The following is a 25,155-nucleotide window of genomic DNA, read 5'->3' as shown; positions in this document are numbered from 1 at the left end:
GGAATCCGAGGATTGGCACCTCCAGAGCCTCACAGAGATTCATCTTATGAGCCCCAAGTAGAGGAGGGTGTCACAAGATCCGATAGACCGCAGAGAAGCCACTCAGATGCCTATCCGACGCCTCACCTGACGGGGTACACGATGTCTTACCTGATGCCTCCATCGAGCACATATTCGGGTGACCACTCCGGTCCTTTCCCTCAGATCTATCAGATGCCATATCTGATGCCGTACTCGATGCACCGTGCGAGCAGCTACACGGGTGACCATTCCGGACCTCTCCCACCATACCCGTCGTACTACCCGATGCCCTACCTGATGAGCTACGCGATGCCTTACCCGATCAACCCCTCGGATGCTGGTCCGAGCAAATCGTCCGTGCACATAACCGAGCTCTCTGATGAGCGAATCCCGGTGCCTGCTGAAGCTGGTGACGATCCTGGGTACACGTTGGCGAGCATGGAGGCTGCCACAACCTCCTTCTTCACCAACCCATGAGGTACCACTTTCATCCAAACCTTTGTTTATATCATTGCATTTTTTTTTTTTTCATTTTGTGTGATTCTTAGACTTCCTTTTTAGACTTTTATTTACACAAGAGACTGTGTAATTTAAGTTTGGGGGAGGGTCTGAGAATGTATATAACATTGTGTTTTATTTTCTTATTTTCTTATTTCAAATTTTTGCATGCTAGTTTTATTCATTTGAATCTGCATCTATGTGCATAAAAAAAACCCAAAATTTTTTGATAAATTTAAAATATATATATATAAAAAAGAGTGTTCATATAGTTGCATTTACATATTAGGATTGAGTCTAGATTGCTTCATATAGGATTGTTGCATATGCAATTTAGGGGACAATGTTTAAAACCACCTTGTTTAAAGTCACACCTTAGGATTGAAGCTACAGCCCTTAATCACAGTTCATTGTTGCTAGATCAATCTTTGGAAAAAAATGAAAAATCTTTGTTTAAAACCTTGTGTCTTTTGAAAGCTTCCTCCACCTGTGTGAAACTTGCTTGAACATTGCATCATCTCTATATTATTGGACTTAACCTGAACTTAAATTATCTTGCTTATGGAACTTGAATGCTTGCTCATGGTAACTCTAAACTCGGGTTAACACTCCATTTTTGTCAATCTTTTCGTTTAACCCGATTTGTTTTTCCCTATCCTTGACCCAAACCTTTCTTTCAAACCTTGTTGTGAATTTTTGAGTGAGGCATTTTCATTGTGCTATAGGTTGTGAAACCTTGAGAGTATTGAGAACGACAAAGAATTGGCTCTTGTTTTAGCTAAGTTTAGAATCATTTGGACTAGCTAATAGAATCGGTTTTGAAAGATAGGTAGTTAGCATGTTTATTTGGGGTTGGGTTGAGAAATAAAAGAGAAATTTAAAACAAAAAAATAAGAGAAGAAGGTCCCTAAGGTTCGGTTTAATTAGCTCTCAGACTCTAAGTAAAAAAATAAAAAAGGAAAGATCTTGCTATAGTCTCCTAGAAAAAGAAGAAAAAAAATAATAATATAGGTATATTATTAGGAGATTAGCAAAGAAAACAAAAAGAGAGAGCTAGATGTTTAAAGTTTAAACCTTAGGGATTGTAAAAAAAAAAAAGAGTTAAAATCAAGGTTGTGTGTAGTTTTACTCTAAGGGGTTGGACATAAAGAAAGTGAATGAGAAAATGGTAGATTATCAAGAGTTAAGCTTTGTCTGCCCTAATTATTCTCAATCTTAGATAGTTTTCTTAACTGTCTAGCATTCCATCTTTTGAGACCGATTGAGCTTGATTCACTTCGCATTTGCAAGAATTCACCAAACACTTTAATGAATGTGAAAGAGATGTTCTTTGAAATTGCAAGTCTTTACTGATAGTTGGAGGATGAACTAGATCGATGCATGGTGATAACTGATAAGCATAGAAAAATATTTGTAAGTATGTATATTGATCTTAGCACCCTTAAACTATCTTTAAGGACTATAGCTTGAATCCTTCGCTTAGCACAAAAAGGTTATGAGTCCCCATTTTTAAACCTCATCCTCCTACTTCCTTGCTAGAGGACTAGCAAGATTTAAGTTTGGGGGTGTGATAACTCTCTAATTTACATGTTATAGACACCTTTTTTGTCCATATTCTGCATTATATATATCCTAACCTTAGCATTTTTAGGTCATTAACTGTAGGAATTTGCATTTAGGCCATTTAGGGTGCTGCATTCTTGCATTTGTGCATTTTGGATGAAAACAGGTGCTTTAGAGCCTAAAATGAGGAAAACAAGGTCAAATCCGAGCATGTACCCAAATGAGCTATTGAGCAGGAAGAACAGTCCGAACCTCAACCCGATCGAAGAGGATTCAAGGGCAGGAAGAACAACCCGAAGACCTACCCGAGGAACAACCCGACCTTATCCTTGTGCACCGCATCGAGTAGACCCTCGGGCAGGACTGGACAGCTAGGTTAAAAGGGTTTCCATATATAAACCCCCTCTACTTCTTCTCGCCCCAGCACGCCGCAGACACTCAGAACAGAGAGCGAGAGCTTCTGAGAGAGAGACTGAGCGATTAAAAACTCTTTTTCCACTTTGTTAGGATTTGTTTTCATTTTCTTTTGCTATTCTTTTTAGTTTTCGTCTGTACTCTTCTACTTTTATCTTATTTTTAATACAATGTAGTTTTCGTTTATTTGTGTTTTTATGCTTTCTGCAATGAGATCTGAGTAGTGAAATAAAGTTTCTAGGGATGGGATAGACAAATATGTGTTCTTGATCGGTTAGGATGTCTTAGCTTGATTGTTTATGTTATATAAATTCCTTTCTAGATTGGTGTTCTTAATGCTATTTTCAGACCGAGAGGTTGAGATTAGATCTAGGGTGTTTTGCCATCGAGAGATGTTGTTGAAATGCTTGAATCAATCAATGCTAGAAATTTACTCACTTAGCCTAAGAGTTTAGTTGTATAAGGAGTTTATTGACAATAATGAATCGGTTTGTAATGCCTGCTTGGTCATGTTTCTCCAACGAGAGTTGGGTAGGGGAGTGACCAAGGTTGATTGTTTCTATCACGAGAGTGTTTTAACAAGATATTAGAGATTCATTGTCTAGGGAATATTTGCTTGAGGCATGTAGGACATCCCAAATTGGTCAGGAACACTTATGAGTCAATTACCTCATCCTTAGGAGCTTTCTTATCTTTATTGTTTAACTTTATTCTATAACTCGATCCCTTACCCGAACTAGTACTCGATCATCAACTTCGTGTATACCTTCGAGCTGTTCATCTTTGTGTTCTTGATTATTTCTGTCACCCGATCACCCACTCGATCCGGTACTCGAATGCTTGCATCGAGTGCTTGGGTCGTGTGGTTCTTGCTTTTTTTATTTACCTTTGTTTATTTTAGAATTGTTAGATTAAACCCCAATTTTTGCTTGGCTTGACTTGCTTGCTTCTGATCATATCTTATCTGCTAGCATAACAACCATTTGGATTGATAAACTTTTGTACTACAACTGCATAGGGAATTGATATCCTGGATGAAAATCCTGTTATCAGGCACACCTTGAAACCCTAGGTCTTAAGAGTATTTATAGAGTTTTGTCTTGGATTAGGGTTTGTAAAGGTAGAAACGTCTTTTCTTCTTAAATGCAGGACAAGGGGCAGCGAAAGAGGCTTCTGGACCGTGGAGTAGGCTTGGACTGGGCCGCTGTAATGGTCGTTGGTCAGGCCTTCAATAAAAGCCCATCGGCTGGTTGGTTCTCCTTACGTCGGTTTATAACACGTCTGGGTAAATCGGGCATATCTTCCGGATGGCTGGATGAATTAACTTTATTCTACTTCGAGGAAAAATATGACTCTTCCAGTTTTCCATAGACACTAAACACGTCAAAATGTGAGTTCGGGAAGTACTTCAAAAGTGGCCCGTACTGAAGAGCTCTGAATCTTTCCTAAAACGTATTTTCCTTGTTTTTTTGTCCAAATTGTTATAAAACCTATAAAACCTTCTTGAAACCTGAAATACTTGATAATAGACCTTTTATACCTGAAATTTCATCAAATTCTTCCTAATTTCATATGAAAACTATAGCTTAGATGGGTAAAATAATGATGTTATCATGTACCATGATGTGGTGTTGCATGTTGCAGAGCAGCTTCAGTGGTTGTGACATGAGATGTAGCACCAGAGTCTGGAACCCAAACTTTGCCTGAAGCATTTGATACTTTTAAAGCGACAAACACTTGAGATAAATTCTCACCTTGATAACTGTTATCAAAGCGTTTCCAACATTTAGCAGCTGTATGATCAACTTTACCACATATTTGACATGTTGAACGAGTACTAGTAGCACCAGATTGATGATTCGAACCAGAACTGACGGCTTGCTGATAGAAACCATGTCCACAAGAAGAGTAGCCACCTCTCCCTTGATTTGAACCATATTTGTTGTTATAACCCCCACGACATCTATAGTTGTTGGTGTGCGAGGTTTGGAACACCTCTTGAGTCTTAGCAGCAGGAGCATGAAACACCATTTGAGGAGCAACAATATTGGCATCGTAGGACTGCAAATGCGTGTCAAATCCTTCAATCTCATAAAACACTTCAGTAAAGGTTGGAGTAGGAATCGAAGACATAGAGTTTGGAATAACAACAACAATAGGATTATATTCTCTCCCAATACCAATCAGAAAGCCATGGATTTTTATAGATTCGTCAACCAGTTTTTCAATAGAGCTTAGTTGATCACAAACAACAGTGTATTCACGAACATAAGCAGTGAATGTCTTACCTAAATTTCTGGTAGCATGTAGCTTGTGTTTGAGCTCAAACTCTCAGTCAGCATACCAAATAGCCAGGAGCGAAAAAGCTGGTCTGTACAAAACCAGGCTTCATAAGCTGGACTTTCAACTACTTGAGTTGTCTCTTCGATCTGTCTGTCAATGGTTTGCGGCGGAGCGTGATAGCAACCATTAACGAACCCAAGAAGCTTATGCTGCTGAGAAGAGACTCCACTTGAGTCTTCCAGAGACGGTAGTTTGTATCACTGAGTTTTAGAGTGACAGAACGTGCAACAATATCATTGGAGGGAAACGGATAAGAATCTAGGTATTCAGCCATTTGAGCACTTGTTAAAGTTTTAATGCTCTGATACCATGATAAGAAAGAGAAACAAAGGTAAACAAAGGTGATTCAAAAACTTTTCTTTTATTGAATGATTCTTGGATAATTACAAAGAGATGACCTAAGGGTCTATTTAAAGCCTGAGCTCACACAATCGCTACCCTACAGCTAGCACTGCCACCTAGGTTCTCCAGAGGCTCAAATCAATTGTACAAGGTTGGAGAGAGCTTCCTAGAACTTTCCCTTGGCCATTTGTACAGCACACACATTGTTACCGTTATAAAGAAGTTTGATTGCAGAACTGATATTGGGCTTTTTGTTCTCACTGTTGGGCTTGATTGCAATTGAGGCCTTGTCTGAATTTTTCTTAATAGCAGGCTCTGTTTTGTGAAGCAGAGTAGTGTTGCTTTTACTTTTTTTTTCTGCTCATACTTCGACATATGGTATTCTGATGGGAAGAGGAAGAGGGTGAAGAAGAAAATGATGATTGGGTGAAAGAAATGGCAAATTCTAGAAACATTTTGTGTAAGATTGTTAGGGTTTTTAGTTGGAAACTGGAGTTTCCGATTTTTGATTTTAAAGTGAAAAAATTATGTCGGGTTGCGTTAACAAGTGTGTATAGTTTTTAATTAGAATTTATACCGGTTTTACGTGGTTTTCATCGGATTTGGTTAGTAAACTGTTTAAACCCATATATATATATATATATGGGAAAATAGCAATAGACCTATTATTTCGGGTAGAAATAGAATTAAAATTTACGATTTGGTAAAATATAAGATAAAGTTAAAGTTATGTCTGGTTTTTGGTATGATGTGATATTTCTAAGGGAGAAATAGCACATCGTTCCCAATTTTAACCTATATTCAGTCAGATTTATTTTCTTCATTTTCTGATAGTTTCTTTACTATCTCATAAGTTACAAAGTACTTTGTTGGGTCTTTACCTTCTTGTTTAATAAAACACGTTGACGACACCAAGAAAAAAGGAAAAGAATATTATGCATGAACCTGATTTTTAACTTCTAATGTTCATTGTATACTTAGCTTATGTCAAATAACAAATCTAATTCATTTATACTTGAATTTATTATTTTTTATTATGTTTGGGACAATATTTTTTATTATGTTTGGGACAAAATTTACTTTAAATATTGCAATTTTTTTGATAAATTTACATAATTTTCTTTTGAATTTGACATGTATATATATTTTATATGTACATTATCAAATAAACAATTCAGATGATAACTGTAAGAAACAAAGAGTATTTAAAGTACACACAGTTGTGTAATTGAATTAATTTCTTTTTGAAATTATATATTGTTTGAGTATATAAGTAAACCGGTAGTCATATAAAGTAATTGAATGGAAAGTTGTCTACATTATAGTAGCAAGAGTAAAAAATTCAGAAAATATAAATTTCAACTTATTTAGTTCGGTAATTGCAAAATCAATAATTTAATTGTAAAATTGGTTATTGGTGTAAATTTCATTTGTTATATTTGTAGATTTTAATTTTGGAGATATGGTCAATTACTTATATATTGTATAGTTTTAAAGCACCTATTAGTTTATATTCTTATCGAATTATACCTGAGAAATCAAATATTTTTGTGAGATTTAATATAGCAATTATGTAGAAATAAAATTTCTTAATTTATCATCCGGCAAAAAAATAATTTTACCAACTCGCTGAAGTGAAACATTAACTTATATTTTTCCTTTATAGATTGAGTAACATATATTTTAAAAAAAAAATTAAATAACAACATTTGCAAAAATATTACATATTTATTAATCATTTATATTATATGATCATTCAAAATAATTTGTAAGTAAATTCAAAAAAATATTATAGGATGATCCTGGTTCTTTTCTAGCTTTATCCAACCTTTTCTGGACGGTGCAACGGTTCTTGGAACTGGTCTCTTTGAGGCGGGTCCTTTCGGCACTATTCCAAAAAAAGGAAAAGCGAGGAATAGACCTCAAAAAAGCCAAAGGAAACCCAAGCTGAAGTTGCCAAACATTTCTGGTACAGCATCAGACAATCAGCTGGGTTTAGAGAAAGGTGTACAAGAGAAAAGGAAGGCAGTTGAGGAGGGTACAAGCACTGCAAAAACCTTGAAGCTTAACCCCAAAGAGGCGATCCCAAAGGAGGGATTGCCCTATGATCAATGAGCATAATAAGCTGGAATTTTCAAGGCTTGGGACAGTCTCAAGACTTGGCTTTTCCCCGTCTCAAGGAATTATGAAAAAAGTATATCCCTGAGATGTTGTTTCTTATGGAGACTATGCACAGCAGAAATGTTTTGGTTGATCTTCAAGTTGTTTTAGGATATAATAGATTTTTCACTATTCAACCAGTAGGGAGGAGTGGTGGTTTAGCCTTATTTTGGAAGAACTCTGTAAATATTGACTTTAAGTTTGCGGATAAGAATATGTTGGATATGCTGGTTCAGTTTGGGGCAGCTTCTTTTCACCTTTCATGTATCTATGGAGATCCTGATTTAAAGAAAAGACATAAGGTTTGGGAAAGAATAAGCAGGATAGAAATCAATAGGAAAGAAAGCTGGTTTATGGTGGGAGACTTCAATGAAATATGTCACAATGGGGAGAAGATTGGAGGTCCACGAAGGTCGGACTCTTGCTTTAAACCTTTTAACGAGATGCTTAAAGCTTGTGACATGATTGAACTTCCAAGTAATGGAAACATTTATACTTGGGCGGGAAGAAGATATGACTTATGGATACAAAGCAAACTTGACCGAGCCTTTGGAAATAAAGAGTGGTATAAGTTCTTCCCAGCTTCAAATCAGCAGTTTCTGGAAATGAGCGGATCGGACTCCATCTCCCGGTGTCAAATCGTTTAAGAGCTTGTCGTCGTTCTTTAAGCTCTTGGAAAAGAGAACAATATAAACTCTAAAGAGTCCATCAGAAAGATAGAAGTGGATTTGGAGAGACATCAATCTGCTATTCTACCAAACTTCTACAAGGTTATCACACTGAAAAAAGAATTGGCGATTTCGTATAGAGAGGAAGAAATTTACTGGAGACAAAAAAAGCCGGAAGAAATGGATGAAATGTGGAGACCGTAGTACAAGATTCTTTCAAGCTTCAGTTAAAGACTCAAGAGCAAGAAACAGAATTGAAAAACTGATCGATAGTAATGGGGTAGAATGTTTCTCTGAAGGAGCTAAAGGCGAGGTGGCTTCTGCCTACTTTAAAGACTTGTTTAAATCATCTAATCCTCCTAGTTTTAACGGCTGGTTTCAAGATCTTCCTCCTAGGGTGTCGGATCAGATGAATTCAAGGCTCATTGGGGTGGTCTCGTCTGAAGAGATCAATAGGGCAGTCTTCTCAATCAATCCTTCTAAACCCCTAGGAGCGGATGGCATGTCAGCTTTGTTCTTTCAGCATTATTGGAGTATAGTGGGGGCTCAAGTGATAGTAGAAGTCCAGAACTTATTTTTGAATGGAGTGATGCCATCAGAGTGGAACTATACCCTTTTGTGCCTCATTCCTAAGATTCCACACCCTTCTACCATGCCGGATTTGAGACCTATAAGTTTGTGCTCAGTACTTTACAAAGTAATCAATAAGATCCTATCGGGCCGACTCCAACCTCTGTTACCTCAGTTAATCTCGGAAACAAAATCTTCCTTTGTGTCAGAGAGGCTCATATCTGATAACATTCTTATAGCACATGAAGTAGTGCATTCCCTAAACACCAAGCAACCCTTTGCTTCAGAGTATATGGCGGCCAAATCAGATATGTCAAAGGTGTTTGATAGAGTAGAGTGGAGCTATCTTAGATCATTGTTGTTGGCTTTGTGTTTCCATCTGACTTTGGTGAACTGGATCATGTGTTGTGTCTCCACGGTAGCATATTCGGTTCTGATGAATGATAAAGCCTCAGGTTTGATTACACCAGAGAGAGGGTTAAGACAAGGAGATCCTTTATCTCCCTTCCTCTTTGTCCTTTGTACTGAAGGATTGACTCACCTCCTTAATAAAGCTCAAGCGGCCAAGAAGATTTGTGGTTTTTAGTTTTCAGAGTCAAGGCCAAAGATTCATCATCTCATGTTCGCCGATGATAACCTGTTTATGTGTAAAGAAAACAGGGAAGAAGCTTCGAAACTTCAAAATATCCTTAGAAAGTATGGAGCAGCCTCAGGACAGGTGATCAATGTCAATAAGTCTTCTATAACCTTTGGGAAATCTATCCCACCTCTAATCAAGATGGATATACAAGGCTTTTTGGGAATTTGGTCTGAGGGTGGAGCAGGGACGTACTTGGGATTACCTGAATGCTTTAGTGGATCAAAGATTAAAATGTTGAGCTATATCAAAGACATGGTCAGTAGTAAGCTTTCTAGTTGGTATGCTAGAACCCTATCTCAAGGAGGAAAATAGATTATGGTTAAGACAGTAGCAATGGCGATCCCTGTATTCTCCATGTCTTGCTTCAAATTTCCAAAGAAAGCTTTTACAAATCTCTCCAATATAATGGCGGATTTCTGGTAGAATTCTTCTGAAAGTACGAGGAAAATACACTAGATAAGCTGGGAAAGACTGTGTCTGCCTAAAAGCCTAGGAGGGATGGAGTTCCATGATATACCCCTTTTCAACCAAGCCTTGTCGGCCAAGCATGCCTGGAAAATTATTCACTCTCCAAAAAGTCTATTCGCTAAATTTATGAAGAGTAGATATTTCAATGGCGGTGAAATCTTGACCGCAGGGATCGGAACTAGACCATCTTATGGATGGAGGAGCATTCTCCATGGCAGAGACTTACTCAAGCAGGGGTTGATCAAACGAATCGGAAATGGAGAAAGTACTAAAGTTTGGTATGAAGCTTGGCTTGAAGATGAAGGGATGAGAACTCCATAAATAAAAAACCAGGTTATTGACATCAATCTGAATGTGAGTGCTCTCATTGATAGGGATAAAAGAGATTGGAATGATGATACCCTTCATGATCTGTTCTTTCCGGAAGACGAGCTCAAAATTAAAAAAAAAAAAAAAAAACCAATTGGGTATTCGGAAGATTTTTTGGTCTGGAAACTAACTAAGAGTGGAGATTACTCAGTTAAATCAGGATTTTGGCTGGCTGCCCAAATCTCAAAAGAGGCACAAACAAGAGAAGCATCAGCTCTCCCATCAATCAATGGCTTGAAAGAACAGGTTTGGTGTGACAACCCGTCCCGTGGACCCCACTAGCCCACCGCTAGCTACCCCAACGGACCGTCCGTGGACCCCACTAGCCCACCGCTAGCCGGCCCAACAGACCCCAAGCTGGCCCTGCAGGGCATCGATCCTAACCCGTCACTGTGGATATCCCAATATTCTCAGTTGCAGGTCAATTGGTGACAGCTTGTCCTGTGGGAAGGTTGTTAAAGGGTGAGGGACCAGGGTTCGAGGAACGCCTGGCGCACCAATAACCTACTGGTGGATTGGGATATCCACAGTGATGGGTTAGGATCGATGCCCTGCAGGGCCAGCTTGGGGTCTGTTGGGCCGGCTAGCGGTGGGCTAGTGGGGTCCACGGACGGTCCGTTGGGGCAGCTAGCGGTGGGCTAGTGGGGTCCGCGGGACGGGTTGTCACATTTGGCGGCTAAAAACTGAACCAAAAATTAAAGTTTTCATGTCGAAGTTATTGAGCAGAGTCTTACCAGTAGGAGAACTCTTAGGCCGTAGAGGGTTACATATTGATGGGAGTTTTCAAATCTGTGGGCATGAGGAGTCAATCTTCCACGTTCTCTTTTCTTGTTCCATTGCTAGGCAGGTATGGGCACTTTCAAACTATCCAGCTCCTGATGTGGATTTTGAAAATGCTTCGGTTTTCACCTATATTCACCATTTTCTCATAAACAAGGATAATTTGATGTGGCCAAAGGAATTAAGGAAATGTTTCCCTTGGATCTTATGGAGAATCTGGAAGAATAGGAACAGTTGGGCCTTTGAGGGGAAGAGTTTTTCACCTTTAGAGACGGTGTCAAAGATTAAAGAGGATGTGGATTGTTGGTTTGCATCTCAGTTGGTAGAGTCTAATCCTACAGACACATTGGAAGAAGAGCACAATCAACAATGATTAGAACCAACACCTGAACATTTTGACTCGTGGCAACATCCTCCAGTTGGCTGGCTAAAATATAACATTGGTACATCCTGGTCTAAAAGGAACTTGTTAGTAGGAGAGTCATGGGTGTTAAGAGACTCCACAGGGAAGGTGGTGTTGCATAGTAGAAGAGCTTTTGGAAATATGAATTCCAAGCAGGAAGCTCAACTGATTTGCATTTTGTGGGCTATTGAAAGTATGATCAGCCGCAAAGTGAACAAAGTGGTTTTTGCGACGGAGGATACAGTGCTCGTGGGGGCATTGAATCGACCAAAAGCTTGGCCGTCCTTCAGGTATCATTCCAGACAGATTTTATCAGAATTATCCTTGATGGTGGAATGTATTTTGGTGAATGAACTAGAATCAGCTAATAGAGGAGATAATCTCATTGCAAAGAGTGTGACAGAGGAAGGTAAGCTTCATGTTGCTGGTGGCCATCCTTTTTGGTTAACAGGTTTGTTATGTGATGAGATAGTAGATTATTCTATATAAGGTAAAGGGTGTCTAGTCATTCGTATGAACTCAGTGGAGTGTCATTTTTTGTAAAGTCATGGGTTGGGCGTATTGGGCTTTTAGTTGGCCTATTTAGTTTAGTGATCAGAAATTTTTGGGTAAATAGGCCGTGACTTTTCTCAAGTCATCATATGTAATACTACTTATCTATCAATATATATCCAGTTGACAAAATAAAAGATTATAGGAGAATCATAAAATTAAAATTTTAACAAAATATTCTACATATAATAATTAAATATAAATAATATGGTATATATTTTTTTAAGTTTGATTAGTTAGAAATTTTTGAAAAATTACAATTAGTGATTTTTTTCTACAATTAATTAGAAAGAGAAAGTGAATTATTTTTTTGGAAACAAATAATTTTTTACAGGATTTTATTAGTTTAACAATTAATTTACACTTTTACCATTATTGAGAAATTTTAAAATGGTCTTCAAACTAATGGCAATGTGTTGTATTTTTTTACCAAAACATGTCATTTTTTTTTTATAAAGTGTCTTTTAAATAGTAATAGGGATAGGAATATTTTGGAAAGTTCTAAGATACAACTTTGCAACTTTATTTCATTTTTTTGATGCTTGTCCGAGTATAGTTCATTCTATCATGCTGGAGGATGCTAATGGGGTGGAAATCCCACCTCATGTTCGGTTGTAATTTTTTTAGTTTAGCTAAATAAATGGTAGGAGACACTTGTCCCCCCTTTCCTTAAAAAAAGCAAGCTTTATATAAAATTTTCACTATAATAATTTATATTGGTTGGGGCTTTTTCAGTTTGTGAGTCATCTATCTAATAAGGACGCAGACTCTCATGCGCCAGAAGGACAACAACTCTACAATAAGGGAACAATTATACAGTATTTTCTTACACTATAAATATACTTGCAGCACAAACAGTTATTGCTTATGAAAACATTTATAATTACTAGTTTTTATTTATTTAATAACATATGAAGTAATAAAAATACTAAATAGAGCATAGTTTTCATATAACCAAAATACAAAAATATTTAACATGTGAGCATGACGTAGGGAAAAAGACACTTAGGAATAAAGAAATAGTACTATAGTTGCCGATGGAAGCCAGTTAAGCAAGCATAATAATCATATCTTCTTACTGACCGTGACTTTAAGACCATGCTCCATACGGAGAACGATAGAAGGGACTGGTTCGATCTTGTGACCCTCAATGACCTTAAAGTCATAGTTTTGTATGATCTCCAGAGCTACTATCTTCATCTGCAAGAGAGCCAGATGTTTACCCAAGCAAAATCTCGGACCAGCATTAAAAACCATGAACTTGTACGAAGGTTCTTGTCTTAGAACTCCATTGTCTGAAATCCATCTCTCTGGTTTGAAATCTGATGCGTCTTCTCCCCACACAGATCTCATCCTCCCCAATGCGTAAATACATATCACGATCTTTGAATCCGCTTCAACTTTGTGCCCGCTTGGAAGCACATCTGGCTTTGCAGGGGACTTGTGGTTGAAAGGAAGCGGCGGGAAGAGTCTCATTGCTTCGGACAATGCAGCATGCAGATACACGAGCTTCTCTAGATCTGCAGGATCAAACTTTGTGTTGATCTCATGTCGGATCTTGGCCATAACTTGTGGATGCTTAGAAAGTAGCCAAAAGAACCAAGTGAGAGCTGAGCTTGTGGTGTCCCTTCCTGCTAACAATAGACTAAATATAACGTCTCTTATAAACTTATCATTATTTGGTTTCAAGAGCTTATACTTAGTCGTGTCCGCATTCATATAATACGTCAACGCGTCCATTGATGGCTTTTTGTTCCCACGACTCATCTCCTCTCTTCTTTTTGAAGATATGATCTTCGCAAACATACGATTGATAGTGGCCACAGCAGTTCTCATCTTCCTCTCAAGTCCAATACCAAACCAGTTTTGAAGCCTCCAGAAGATCACCGGCTTGAAATGTCTATAATAAATAGCTTCTTCACCGAGTTCCGCAGCTTCACCGAACTCAAGTTCTGGCATTTCGATGGATAGTGACTTTGGATCATAACCAGTCATCAAAATCGAAGAAGTATCAAACATGAATCTCTGGAACACATCTTGCAAGTCTATGATAATGTTTTCCTTAGCTGCATTATTAAGGAAAGGAACAAGAACATCCTTCAACTTACTTGTATTGCTACTTACTGAGAGTTTCAGGAAGTCTTGATTGTGAAATATGGCGTGATTTGACTTCCTCAGATCTTCCCACAACTCCAGATCAACGGATAAGATTCCATCTCCCAGAGCATCAAAGATTTTCTTGAACTCAGGTCCTTTAGGGTAATTCCCAAAGTTTGAGCTTAGTATGTAATTGATATTCCTTGGATCAGCGGTGAATAACATATCCATTCCACTAAGCCATGGCCCTTTGAAACAAAAAGTTAGATTTGTGGCCTCAAGCACCTCAACGGTCCAATCGTAGATACGAGCGATTTGGGGGAGCATTCCTGGAAGCATCCCAAGGAACGGCCAGTTCTTAAGAATAGGATGACCCTGAGATTTCTGGTGGAGGAAGAAGAAACAAGTAGAAAGGAATACATGGAAAAGAAGGAATGCTACAAAGACTTCAACTAAACCTAGCATGGCCATATTCAAACAAAATGATTTATGAGTATGGATATACAAGACTCTTACTTAAGTTAGTGGCTATATATAACGTAGGTTCAATTCAATGCAGAACGTTGGTAGGTAAAAATGTTGCTCTGGCTGCCTGGCCCCAAACGATCTTAAACAGTACTGTTAGGAATATCGGACCACAATCCTCAAACTCATTTACTTATTTGTCTTGTATGTACTTTTTAACTGGATACCACATAATCTAGTCGGTTATGTATAAGGGCTCAAAATGATCACATAACTAATTAAGTATATCTCATGGCACGCTAACGGAACTAAACCCTAAACTTAGAATCGTAAACCCAAACCGGAGGCAAATGCAATCGGACTGAACTTTCATATAGGCTGGAAAATCGTAGTAGGACAATTACCATGACGTCTAAGTTAATTTGGAAGGAACAAGTTGTTGCTTAACTCCTTTTGAACCCGATGTTAAGGATTTTGTAACATCTCATATAGGACTAATAATGGATTTTGTCCATTGGAATGAACAAACAAACATGACCTAGATATATACTTTAATTAGTCTTAAGAGTCAGATTTCAAACTTTGCTAGTTCCATTTCATAATATTATAATGTGCGAGATAAATTTTTAGTCACACTTTGTGAACATTTCGCGTTGGTGTTCTAATTTCCATATAAGATCGTTATAATCTAATTAATATTGTAAGTGCACTTCTTGTATTTACTATTTCGGAGTAAAATTATCATCTAGCTATATATAGTAGTATATATCTAAAGTTTACCCCGACACATTATGAAAATCATGATAATCTCACGTGAGACATGATTTTATTGAATCTAGATCCGAATATTAAAATATTGTTACAGATTCCGATATATTTAGCATTTATTAGAGGGCAATTCTTGTTATACCACTAAAATTTTAAAATGAGTTTTTTTCTTAAAAATAATATTTTAAAATGTAACAAAAAGATAATCTTTTAAAGTATCATAAAACTAAAAACCAAACTTTAAACCTCAAAATAAACTATAAATCCTAAACACTAAACTAAATAAAAAATATTGTTAAGCCAGATAGCCAAAACCAAAAAATATAAATTGTAAGCTCTTGAAATCATTTTTATGTTTGTGATTTTTTGAAACTCGAAACTTTTTTAAAAATATAAACTTTTTGTGTATGCTACATTTTCAGAAAGTTAAATTTACTTTGCCTACAATACTATATAAAATTATAATTCAGAATATTTGTGTTACGGGATTACGTGTAATGTTTTTCTTCTAACAAATTATTTTTATACGTGATTATCTATTTTATATAAAGTAATCCAAATATATCTCTAACATACTAAGGAACAGACTAGTTTAAAGTTTAAACACAACAGTCGTAGTTGCGGAAGTTGGCAGAAACAAGCAATTACAGTTTCAAGTGCTACTAAACATTTTCAACAACTGTTTTAGCGGTTATAAATATATACGTTTGTGAGAAAACTATGTTTGGTTCATATCAATCATTTTTAAAACCGTATTCTGGAATTAATAAATTAACTAGTACGAGAAAAAATCACCCTAACTGGTAAGAATTTGTTTTATCTGTTGTCATTGTTACTGTTTGAGTATGTTGTTATTAAATGCAAATAAACTTCATTAACATTGTGTGATATTGCTAAGATATATACTGCATGGAAGAAAAAACAAAAATTTTAAATTGATTATGTCCACAATTAATTTTCATTTGGATCGACCCTGCATATTATTTGTTGCCAGCCTTGCTTTGCTTGTATTAATTTCTTCTAAATATTTAAACCATTATATTTATAAAAGCTAGTAGTATTATCTCTGACAAAAATGAGAAGATTATCCTATCGTTTGACATAAAATAACTAATAATACCCCATCGATAATCATAATGTACTGGTTTCTAGTTAGTAGTTAGCACTACAATAAATGATGCTTTCCATATATTGTCTTTTATTACGTCCATCAATGCCAAACATAAAGTATGTTATCTAGTGGTTTATACTTTATACTAGCTAGTCTTCTTTCTTCATGTAAAAATATATATATTTAAAGGTTTAGATGAAAAAAAAAAGGTTTAACCCTTGAAAATAAAAGCAAACAAGTAAAAGGCAAAAACTTCAAAAGGTTGGAAAATTTTAAATTTAAAAAAATTGAGTTGAATTTAACACTTTTAATTTGGTATTTTGTGTCAATCATTTGCAGCCAAAGTATTTAGGTGAATCAAAGAGTGAGAAACGAACAAGATGGATGTCATGGTCTTGGCTGCTGCGGGGTTTTGATTCATATTTTTTTTTCTATTCCTTTAATTTTAATCTATAAATTTATGTTTCAAAATTTATTTCTTTTCTCTTTAATATAAAATCCTTAAAAACAGCTAGATATATCGTAAAAATATATATATTTAAAGGTTTAAATCTTTAAAAATATATATATATATATATAAAAAATAGAAAATAGCTTTAGTTGTATCAATTTGTTATTCTATTTTTAAATTAAATTGAAAAAAAAAAAATTTAAACGTTCATAGTATATTTACCACAAAGGTTTATTTGCTTCAAATTTCTCCTCAGAGGAGTTTTATTTGTCGTCAAATTCATCCTTTATGGAGAGATCAACTTTCCCCCCTCCTCATATATGGAGAGAACCTCCCCAATCCCCATGAAATTATCAAGTTTGTTTTCTGGCTTTTAGGTCGAGAAATCATTTGAGTACCCTAACCATCTTACCATATATCTTGTGTACTTTTTGCGACTTGAAGATATAGCGTGTTTTACACCGGCGAGACCAAATGTTATGGTCTCCTTCTCAACGTTAAGACGTTAAGTGACAATCTACTCTAATACAATAAGTTTAAGGGACAAAAAGAGACAAAAAAAGTTAACCTGTCAGACAGCCGTGCGACCAACCCTGCAAAGGAAGACCTAACCGGGTGTGACCATCCCCGGAGAGGAAGACCTAACCGGGTGGCGAATCGTCTACAGCGCAGAGAATCCCGAAGGAGACACAGCCGTCAATCAAACTCAAGTCGCACCGGCTGGCATCAGACAACCGTCTGACTACCCCGGAGAGGAAGACTTAACCGGGTGGCGAATCGTTTACAGCACCGAGAATCCCGAAGGAGACACAGCCGTCAATCACAGCTCAGGTCGCACGGTTATATGTCATCATCCAGGTTTAAGGGCTTGTCTCCTCAGAAACCAAGGACACAGAGGTACGAGCCTATAGAACAGATCTTAGGTTGTGACCATCAATGATCTCTAGTGATATATAAACAACAAAACTTATCCCTCACGTTGTCGATGTGGGAAAAAGAAACGAATCAAACCTTTTCTAAACAGAGCCTAGAACGTATTGTCAAAAAAAAAAGAGAAACATAAAACAGAGCTTAAAACGTATTGTCAAAAAAAAAAAATTAACCAACGCTAGAAGGCTAGAATTAGACAAAAGTAAAATCGACAACACAAAAAAAAAATTAACCTGTCAGACAGTCAGACTCAAGTCACCCTGGAGAGGAAAACCTAACACCAGAATTCATATCGTCTACAGCACCGAGAATCCCGAAGGAGACACAACCGTCAATCACACTCAAGTCACACAGCTATATGTCATCATCTAGGTGACCATCAATGATCTATAGCGATATATAAACAACAAAACTTATCCCCCACGTTATCGATGTGGGACAAAGAAACGAATAACCTCTCTAAAGGGAGCCTAAAAAGTAAAAACGGATTGTCAAAAAAAAAAGAAAAAAAAAAACAGAGTTTAAAACGTAGTCGTTTCATTACATACGTGACCAGCGCTATTTCATCCTAAGTAAATCATCTTGCACAAATTAATTACACTATAAACTGCAAAACTCTTCTTGCGTCTCCTCTTCTTTCTTTCTTTTTTTCCTTTGACACAAAACAAAACATCGGGAGCAAAGTCCGAGATACATCGAGAGATGAGAGAGATCTCGATTTCGACGATTTCTCTTCCATCGTGGCATCTTCTTATCTTAGCTTCGATTTCTCTCCACTTCGTTTTAGGTTTCGTCTTCCTTCAGATCTGTGATTTCAAATTTCACAATCCTTTTTTTTTTTTTCTTTTTGGGGTATAATCAATTAGATTCACTTAAATTTTTGTGCAAGATTTAGTTCGCATTTGTAAGCTGGACTTGGCTCTTTCTCTATTTTCGTAGATCGATTTGTCTTGTCTTAATTACATTGAGCTAGGCTTTGGTACAAATCTATATAAATCACTAACAATGTTGTATGTTCTTGAAATCCTTAGTAGCTTCGTATTAATTGTATTGATATGATTTGTTCATTAGGTATATCTGGTGATTCGAAGAGTTCGAGTACTGGAGCAAAAGCTGAATCTCATACTTCTTCTAGCACAAAAGTGATACTCATACTGCTCGGGTTTGGTGCTGTAACGGGATTCACGTTTTTCCTGTACAAACTGTGGCAGAAGAAGAAAAGAGACGAGCAGTATGCTCGGCTGCTGAAGCTGTTCGAGGAGGACGATGAGCTCGAGGTTGAATTAGGACTCCGTGATTAAAAGTAAAAACCAATATCTGGAACAGTGTCTGAGGTATGTATGAAATCACCTATTAGTTGAATTATCCAAGAAACCTCGATAAGTTATCTTGAGCATTATTGCAAGAGTTGTTAGCTATTTACGTACTTGAGTGATGCATAGCTGACTGACTGTGACTGATGTATTATATGTTAGATAGTTATGCTTTGAATAAACGGTTGGGTATGAGAGTTCTTATGAAGTTAAGTTATAGAGGAAACTTGTGGTTTATGATTTCGTTTGCTTTCTTGTAAAATATCAATATGATTTTTGATAATTTGTATTAATGTTTGGCACTTGGCAGGTGTGTATCAGATCGAACATGGGGTTTATAAATTTATACATTCAGGGCATTAGAAAATTGAAGTATATGTATAGGAAATATATACTTGGAATGGTGTTACTTTTTACTGATCATTGTTATTCTCTGGGTGATCTTAGCTGTTGGAGTCTCTGGAGATTTTGTTCCTCTTTAGTGTTAGGTCAATTCTTGTAAAACAATTATATTACTCAATTTTTCTATGTTCTTTGATTTCTTGCTTGTACAATTTTTGATATTTGTTTCCAGGCATATTGATTCAGGAATTTTGGTAGTACGGAATCAATGCATGATAGATTTATCCTGAAACTTCTAAAATAGTGATACTTCTTATTGATTCAACACTTGGCTCATATGTTGCATTTGCGCGCCACCACCTCTTTTTCCAGGGTATAGTCCTGTAGTTTTCTTGAATGTTTGGCAAATCTATCATATACTTGAATCCGTGAAAGCCTGCCAGGTCAAGTTCAGAAGCCAACCGGAAAAGATACAAATGTCGCATACTTAAGTCCGAAAGGAGCTAACCATGTAGCAGAAATCATTTCACATGCAAATGCCAAATGTGATGAAAACCAAATATCGAAGTCATATTAAATTATATAATGTTTGCAACTAACAAAAATCGAAAAGGAGTTTATTGGATCAAGGATTTGATAAATTTAGAAATCTAAACAAAAATTGTGTGTTATACAATCATGGATTTTAACATCTCTATTAAAAATTACTGCAATTTGAGTATCATGTATTATTTGACTTTAAAATCTTTATTAAAAAATAATTGACTTTAAAAAATCTTTATAAAAAAATTATTGCAATGTGAGTATCATGTCTTATTTATTGATTTTAAATTCTTGATCAAATTAATAAACATAAGGGTGTGTTGCGTGAGTTTCATTGCAATTTCAAATAGAGGTATTTTTGAAAAGAGGTTTTTTTTTTTTTTTTTTTTGGCTCAACATCAACTCTTCATTAACCAAGAGATTACAACCAAATTCAAGGCACATTACATTCGCCTCTATAGAATTGGACCAAAAGCAAATGCAATAGTTGATCAAGTACAACTCTGGAACAATAGGCGGATCCAACGCTACCTAATCGATTACCATTGCATTTTTTAACCACAACGAGATAGATAACATACCACAACTCGGAGTGAAATCATCCCTTAAACCACCTAAATAAACCCTATGACACGAAAACAACTACCAACACAGAAAAGACCAAATCCTATACTGAAAAACAAATCAAATCCAAGCTGTTAGGACGGTAGAGCTTGTCCCAATAGTTCTTCTGATACTGCGCCTTTGGTGTTGAAGCTATTTTTAAAAAGAGTTTAGAAAGAGTGTCTGTGACATCTTTTAGATTTTTAGAAAGAGTTTCGATGTAAGCTTACATTTTACCGGCAAATTTATAAATTTCTTAATAAAGAAATATTTTTTTTGTTTGTTTTTCCTTCGTTTCCTTATTATTATCATTATTATTTTATTTCTTAAATTATATTTATGGGCCTGAGCAAATAATAGATATGCCAATCTTAGTTTAGGCCATGAAACAAAAAAGGAAGAACAAAGCTAGTGCATGTAACGTGGCTGCTTTAAGGCCTCTTTTTGATATGTAAGAACAATAAGCCCGCCAAATCCACACACAACAGAGAGACAGGACACATCATGCTCTTCTCTCTCTCCCCTCCTATGGCCGCTAATCTCTGCGGTTGGACCCTTCAGTCTCCATCTCTCTATAACTTTAGACGACCAACGGTCAGATCTTCCTTCATACGGTCTTCGTCTTCATCATCCTCATCTTCCAATGGCAATCTTCCCATTAAAGAATCCTTCTCTGGTTCACTCTCTCTCTCTCTTCTTGTTTCTTGAAGTGTGTGTAGAAACTAGAAAGTAGCAAACTAAAATTAAGTCTCTTAGTGTGATTAAGTAGTTGTCTAATCGAACAGTTCCAATGGTTAGTAAGTTTTTATGTCCTGTAACTAATAATTTACTGTATGGTTGGTGTGTTTTGTAGGGGAGTCTGAAGCAGATGTTGTGGTTATTGGAAGTGGTATAGGGGGATTATGTTGTGGTGCATTGTTAGCTAGATATGGTCAGGATGTGCTTGTATTGGAGAGTCATGACCAGCCCGGTGGCGCGGCTCATTCCTTTGAGATCAAAGGGTACAAGTTTGACTCAGGCCCTTCTCTATTTTCTGGTTTGCAGTCTCGAGGTCCTCAAGCTAATCCACTTGCTCAAGTAATATGTTTCTCTTCCTTTAGGGATTTTGGATCGGAATGAAATTGATCAGAGTCTTTGTCATGTTCTCTTATGCATTTTGGGTGATTGTGTTTTTTGTTTTTCAGGTTCTTGATGCTTTAGGGGAATCACTTCCATGTAGCAAATATGATTCTTGGATGGTCTACTTACCAGAAGGGGACTTCTTGTCACGCATAGGCCCTACGGATTTTTTTAAGGTAAAGAAGTTTACCGTATGTAACTTCTTTGAGGTTGTATCACTGATCTTGTTTAGTGTTATATATTCTTCAGGATTTAGAGACATATGCCGGTCCAAGCGCAGTCCAGGAGTGGGAAAAGCTTCTTGTGGGTGCCTATGTCTGAATATAAATGACATACATCTACTCGTGAGATCTCATCTGCTAATAACCACATGACTATGATGAAACTGCAGGGAGCAATACTCCCTCTGTCTTCTGCTGCAATGGCGTTACCACCGTTGTCTATTCGCGGGGATCTTGGTGTTCTCTCCACTGCTGCTGCTAGGTATATATCACATATCTATGCCAAAAGAATTAGTAATCATCTTGCTTGGTGCATTTTTAAAATGAATTTCTCTTTTATCTGGTTAGATATGCTCCTTCCCTTTTAAAATCTTTCATCGCAATGGGTCCTAAAGGGGCATTAGGCGCCACAAAGCTTCTCCGCCCGTTCTCGGAGATCGTTGATTCTTTGGGGTTGAAAGACCCTTTTATACGAAACTGGATTGATCTTCTCGCATTCCTTCTCGCAGGGGTCAAATCTGATGGCATACTCTCAGCCGAGATGGTAACGAATAACCATATATCTTTAAAACAGAAACTGCAATATTATGTCCATTACTTACTTTATTTGTTTGGTATAACATCTTAACTCTATCCTTCATTCTAAAACATGTCTTACATGGATTCTTTGCACAAGAAGAAACAAGATTATCATATTTAATGTCTTTGCTTCTAAATTATTTAAACATGAATTTCATATGTAAACATTCCAAAAAGAAACAAGATTACCATATTTTTGGTGCACAAGATCGGTTTAAAATGAAAGTATCTGCTTCTTATGTGTGCAGATCTACATGTTTGCGGAATGGTACAAGCCAGGTTGCACATTGGAGTACCCAATTGATGGAAGTGGTGCAGTTGTTGAAGCTCTTGTCCGTGGCTTAGAGAAGTTTGGGGGACGTCTCTCTCTTAAAAGCCATCTCGAGAATATTGTCATCGAGAATGGTAAAGCTGTTGGAGTCAAGCTAAAGAATGGCCAAGTATGATGAGTTCATGAAGTTACATAAATATATATATTCAGTCTCTCTTCTTTTTTTTTCTTATCATTGCTCACTTCGATTATTTGAAAATGATTCAGTTCATTCGAGCTAGAAAAGCGGTGGTTAGCAATGCGTCGATGTGGGACACGTTAAAGCTCTTACCTCCAGGAGCTCTCCCAGATTCATACGTTAAAGGTGTGAACACGACGCCCCAATGTGAATCATTCATGCATCTTCACTTGGGATTCGACGCAGAGGTATAGAAGGAAAACATAAGAAAACCAAATTCACTTTACCCGACGTTTCAGTTTAGCGTGTTTGTTATTTTCTTGGTTTCAATAAGTGGAACTGGAACAGGGAATAGCAGATGATCTTGAGATTCATCACATTGTTGTGAATGACTGGGACCGCGGTGTGGATGCTGACCAGAATGTGGTTCTGATATCAGTCCCTAGTGTTCTTAGCCCGAACCTTGCGCCACCAGGAAAACATGTTTTGCATGCTTACTGTCCTGGAACCGAACCTTTCAGTCTCTGGGAAGGTCTTGACAGGAGAAGTGCCGAGTACAAGAATCTCAAATCCCAACGGTCTGAGGTACCTATTCATTTTCTTTAAGCTTGAGTGCTCTGAATACGTAAACCCAAATCTCAACTTAAATGTACTGGTACCATTGGTGAAGGTGATGTGGAGAGCAGTGGAGCGGGCATTAGGGCCCGGGTTCAAGAGAGAAAAGTGCGAGGTGAGTTTGGTTGGAACACCATTAACGCATCAGAGGTTTCTAAGGAGGAATAGAGGAACGTATGGGCCTGCCATAGAGGCTGGGAAAGGTACGTTTCCTGGCCATTCCACTCCTATTCCGCAGCTTTTGTGCTGCGGTGACTCGACCTTTCCCGGGATTGGAGTTCCTGCAGTGGCAGCTAGTGGCGCCATTGTGGCGAATTCCCTTGTTCCTGTTTCTAAGCATTCTGAGCTTCTTGATGCTATTGGCTTGTAGAAAGTTATGCTATTGATTACCATATATGTATGTTTCGTCTAGTAACATGTTTTCATACTATACTACCGAAGCTAGCAGTTTCGCGATAGCATTAGTGGATTATTTACCGTAATGATTGTTAGTGGGATATGATATCCCGGATATCTAAACATATTTATATCTTTCGAATCTATTGTTAAAAGTGTCAGCTCCTCTAACACTCACTATTTTACCATTTTGTCTATCAATGGCACTAAAAATATAAAGTAGAAGCTATGGGGCATCATCTAAACTGTTTCAAATCACAATGGGAAACAAACACAAATGTACAAACAATACTCGAACTTATAGTTAATTTCAATACTTCTCCTAGTGCCCTATCAAGAATTTTCAAGCTTGTGTCTCTTTGTTTGATTTGTTCTTTAGTCGCTTTATCTTTCAAGTTTGCTGTTTGGGAGTGTCCGAATAGGCTTCATCTTCTTGTAACTTTCTAATTTTAATCTAAGGTTGGGTGCACAAAAAAAAAAAAGTGATATATATTATGGTTTAAATAAAGGGATTTTAATGAAAACTGCCACTTTCAAAACTCACTTTTTAAAAAATGTCAGTTATAATTTTAGTTTATCAAAAATGTCACTTTCTCATTTTGTAGCATAGCAAAAAAGACATAAATACCCCTACAATTAAAAAAAAAAAGTGGCTATTTGATTGTTTAGATTTAAATGAGACAGTTTTTACAGCACAGACAAAAAGTCCTAATGGTGGACATTTTTTTACTCGATCTGGTCCATTAATATAATGTTCATTAGATCCGATCACTCTAGGTAATAGACAAATTAGATAGGAAATATGTGTTGTCCACCAGTTTTACTAGGTATGGACAAGATAATGTTTACTAGGTCTTGTCTATCGAAAATAATACATGTTTTGGTTTTCAAAGCTAGTGTCATCCTCTCGTCTATCAGTAGATTTGCATAAATGGACAACAATTAAGAAAATATATAAAGCTAAATAATCCATTAGAACCGTGAATTCAGATATACAAAAATAAACCAAAAAATATGTGTTGTCCATTATTTTTCACTAGATCTAGTAGACATTATCTAGTCCATTAGATTTGGTCCATCAAGAATAATACATATTTTGATTTTTAACATTAGTGTCATCCTATAGTTTATTAGTAGATATGCTCAAATGGACAACAAGTAAGAAATATATAGAGTTAAATAGTCCATTAGAACTGGGTTTCGGATCTCCACAAATAAACCAAAAAATGTATGTTGTTCATCAATTTTTAGTAGATCTGGACATATTAATTTGCACTAAATCTGGTTCATCAAGAATAACACATGTTCGTAAGAGATGGAAGAAAGAGGCTGGAGAGAGAGAGAGATGGGTTCATGAGGGTG

At 36.7% G+C, this 25,155-nt stretch overlaps 4 protein-coding genes and 1 pseudogene across 4 annotated transcripts; 3 read left to right on the top strand and 2 right to left on the bottom strand.

Annotated features, from left to right (window-relative positions):
• Window positions 1-10,762: 10,762 nt before the first annotated feature.
• On the top strand, window positions 10,763-11,209 carry LOC147944256 (uncharacterized). The gene has a single exon (XM_087512518.1). The coding sequence runs from the start codon at window positions 10,763-10,765 to the stop codon at window positions 11,207-11,209; it is 447 nt and encodes a 148-aa protein (XP_087368644.1).
• A 1,443-nt stretch (window positions 11,210-12,652) lies between these two features.
• CYP96A15 (cytochrome P450, family 96, subfamily A, polypeptide 15) lies at window positions 12,653-14,387 on the bottom strand. The gene has a single exon (XM_010513050.2). It carries the CDS (start codon window positions 14,357-14,359, stop codon window positions 12,857-12,859), a length of 1,503 nt encoding a protein of 500 aa, XP_010511352.1. The 5' UTR covers window positions 14,360-14,387; the 3' UTR covers window positions 12,653-12,856.
• A 3,021-nt stretch (window positions 14,388-17,408) lies between these two features.
• On the bottom strand, window positions 17,409-17,611 carry LOC147944255 (small nucleolar RNA U3; annotated as a pseudogene).
• A 590-nt stretch (window positions 17,612-18,201) lies between these two features.
• On the top strand, window positions 18,202-19,464 carry LOC104787462 (uncharacterized). The gene is made up of 3 exons (XM_010513051.3): window positions 18,202-18,400; window positions 18,685-18,947; window positions 19,237-19,464. The coding sequence occupies exons 1-2, from the start codon at window positions 18,316-18,318 to the stop codon at window positions 18,912-18,914; spliced, it is 315 nt and encodes a 104-aa protein (XP_010511353.1). The 5' UTR covers window positions 18,202-18,315; the 3' UTR covers window positions 18,915-18,947; window positions 19,237-19,464.
• A 1,335-nt stretch (window positions 19,465-20,799) lies between these two features.
• On the top strand, window positions 20,800-23,948 carry LOC104787463 (prolycopene isomerase, chloroplastic). Its single transcript, XM_010513053.3, has 10 exons — window positions 20,800-21,090; window positions 21,268-21,491; window positions 21,599-21,709; window positions 21,783-21,836; window positions 21,925-22,016; window positions 22,103-22,298; window positions 22,582-22,773; window positions 22,872-23,030; window positions 23,131-23,367; window positions 23,453-23,948. The coding sequence occupies exons 1-10, from the start codon at window positions 20,919-20,921 to the stop codon at window positions 23,765-23,767; spliced, it is 1,752 nt and encodes a 583-aa protein (XP_010511355.1). The 5' UTR covers window positions 20,800-20,918; the 3' UTR covers window positions 23,768-23,948.
• Window positions 23,949-25,155: the final 1,207 nt, after the last annotated feature.

The sequence above is a fragment of the Camelina sativa genome, chromosome 5 (assembly GCF_030686135.1).
Source record: "Camelina sativa cultivar CO46 ecotype springtype chromosome 5, ASM3068613v1".
Taxonomy (NCBI): domain Eukaryota; kingdom Viridiplantae; phylum Streptophyta; class Magnoliopsida; order Brassicales; family Brassicaceae; genus Camelina; species Camelina sativa.
This window is presented reverse-complemented; position numbering and strand designations above follow the sequence as displayed.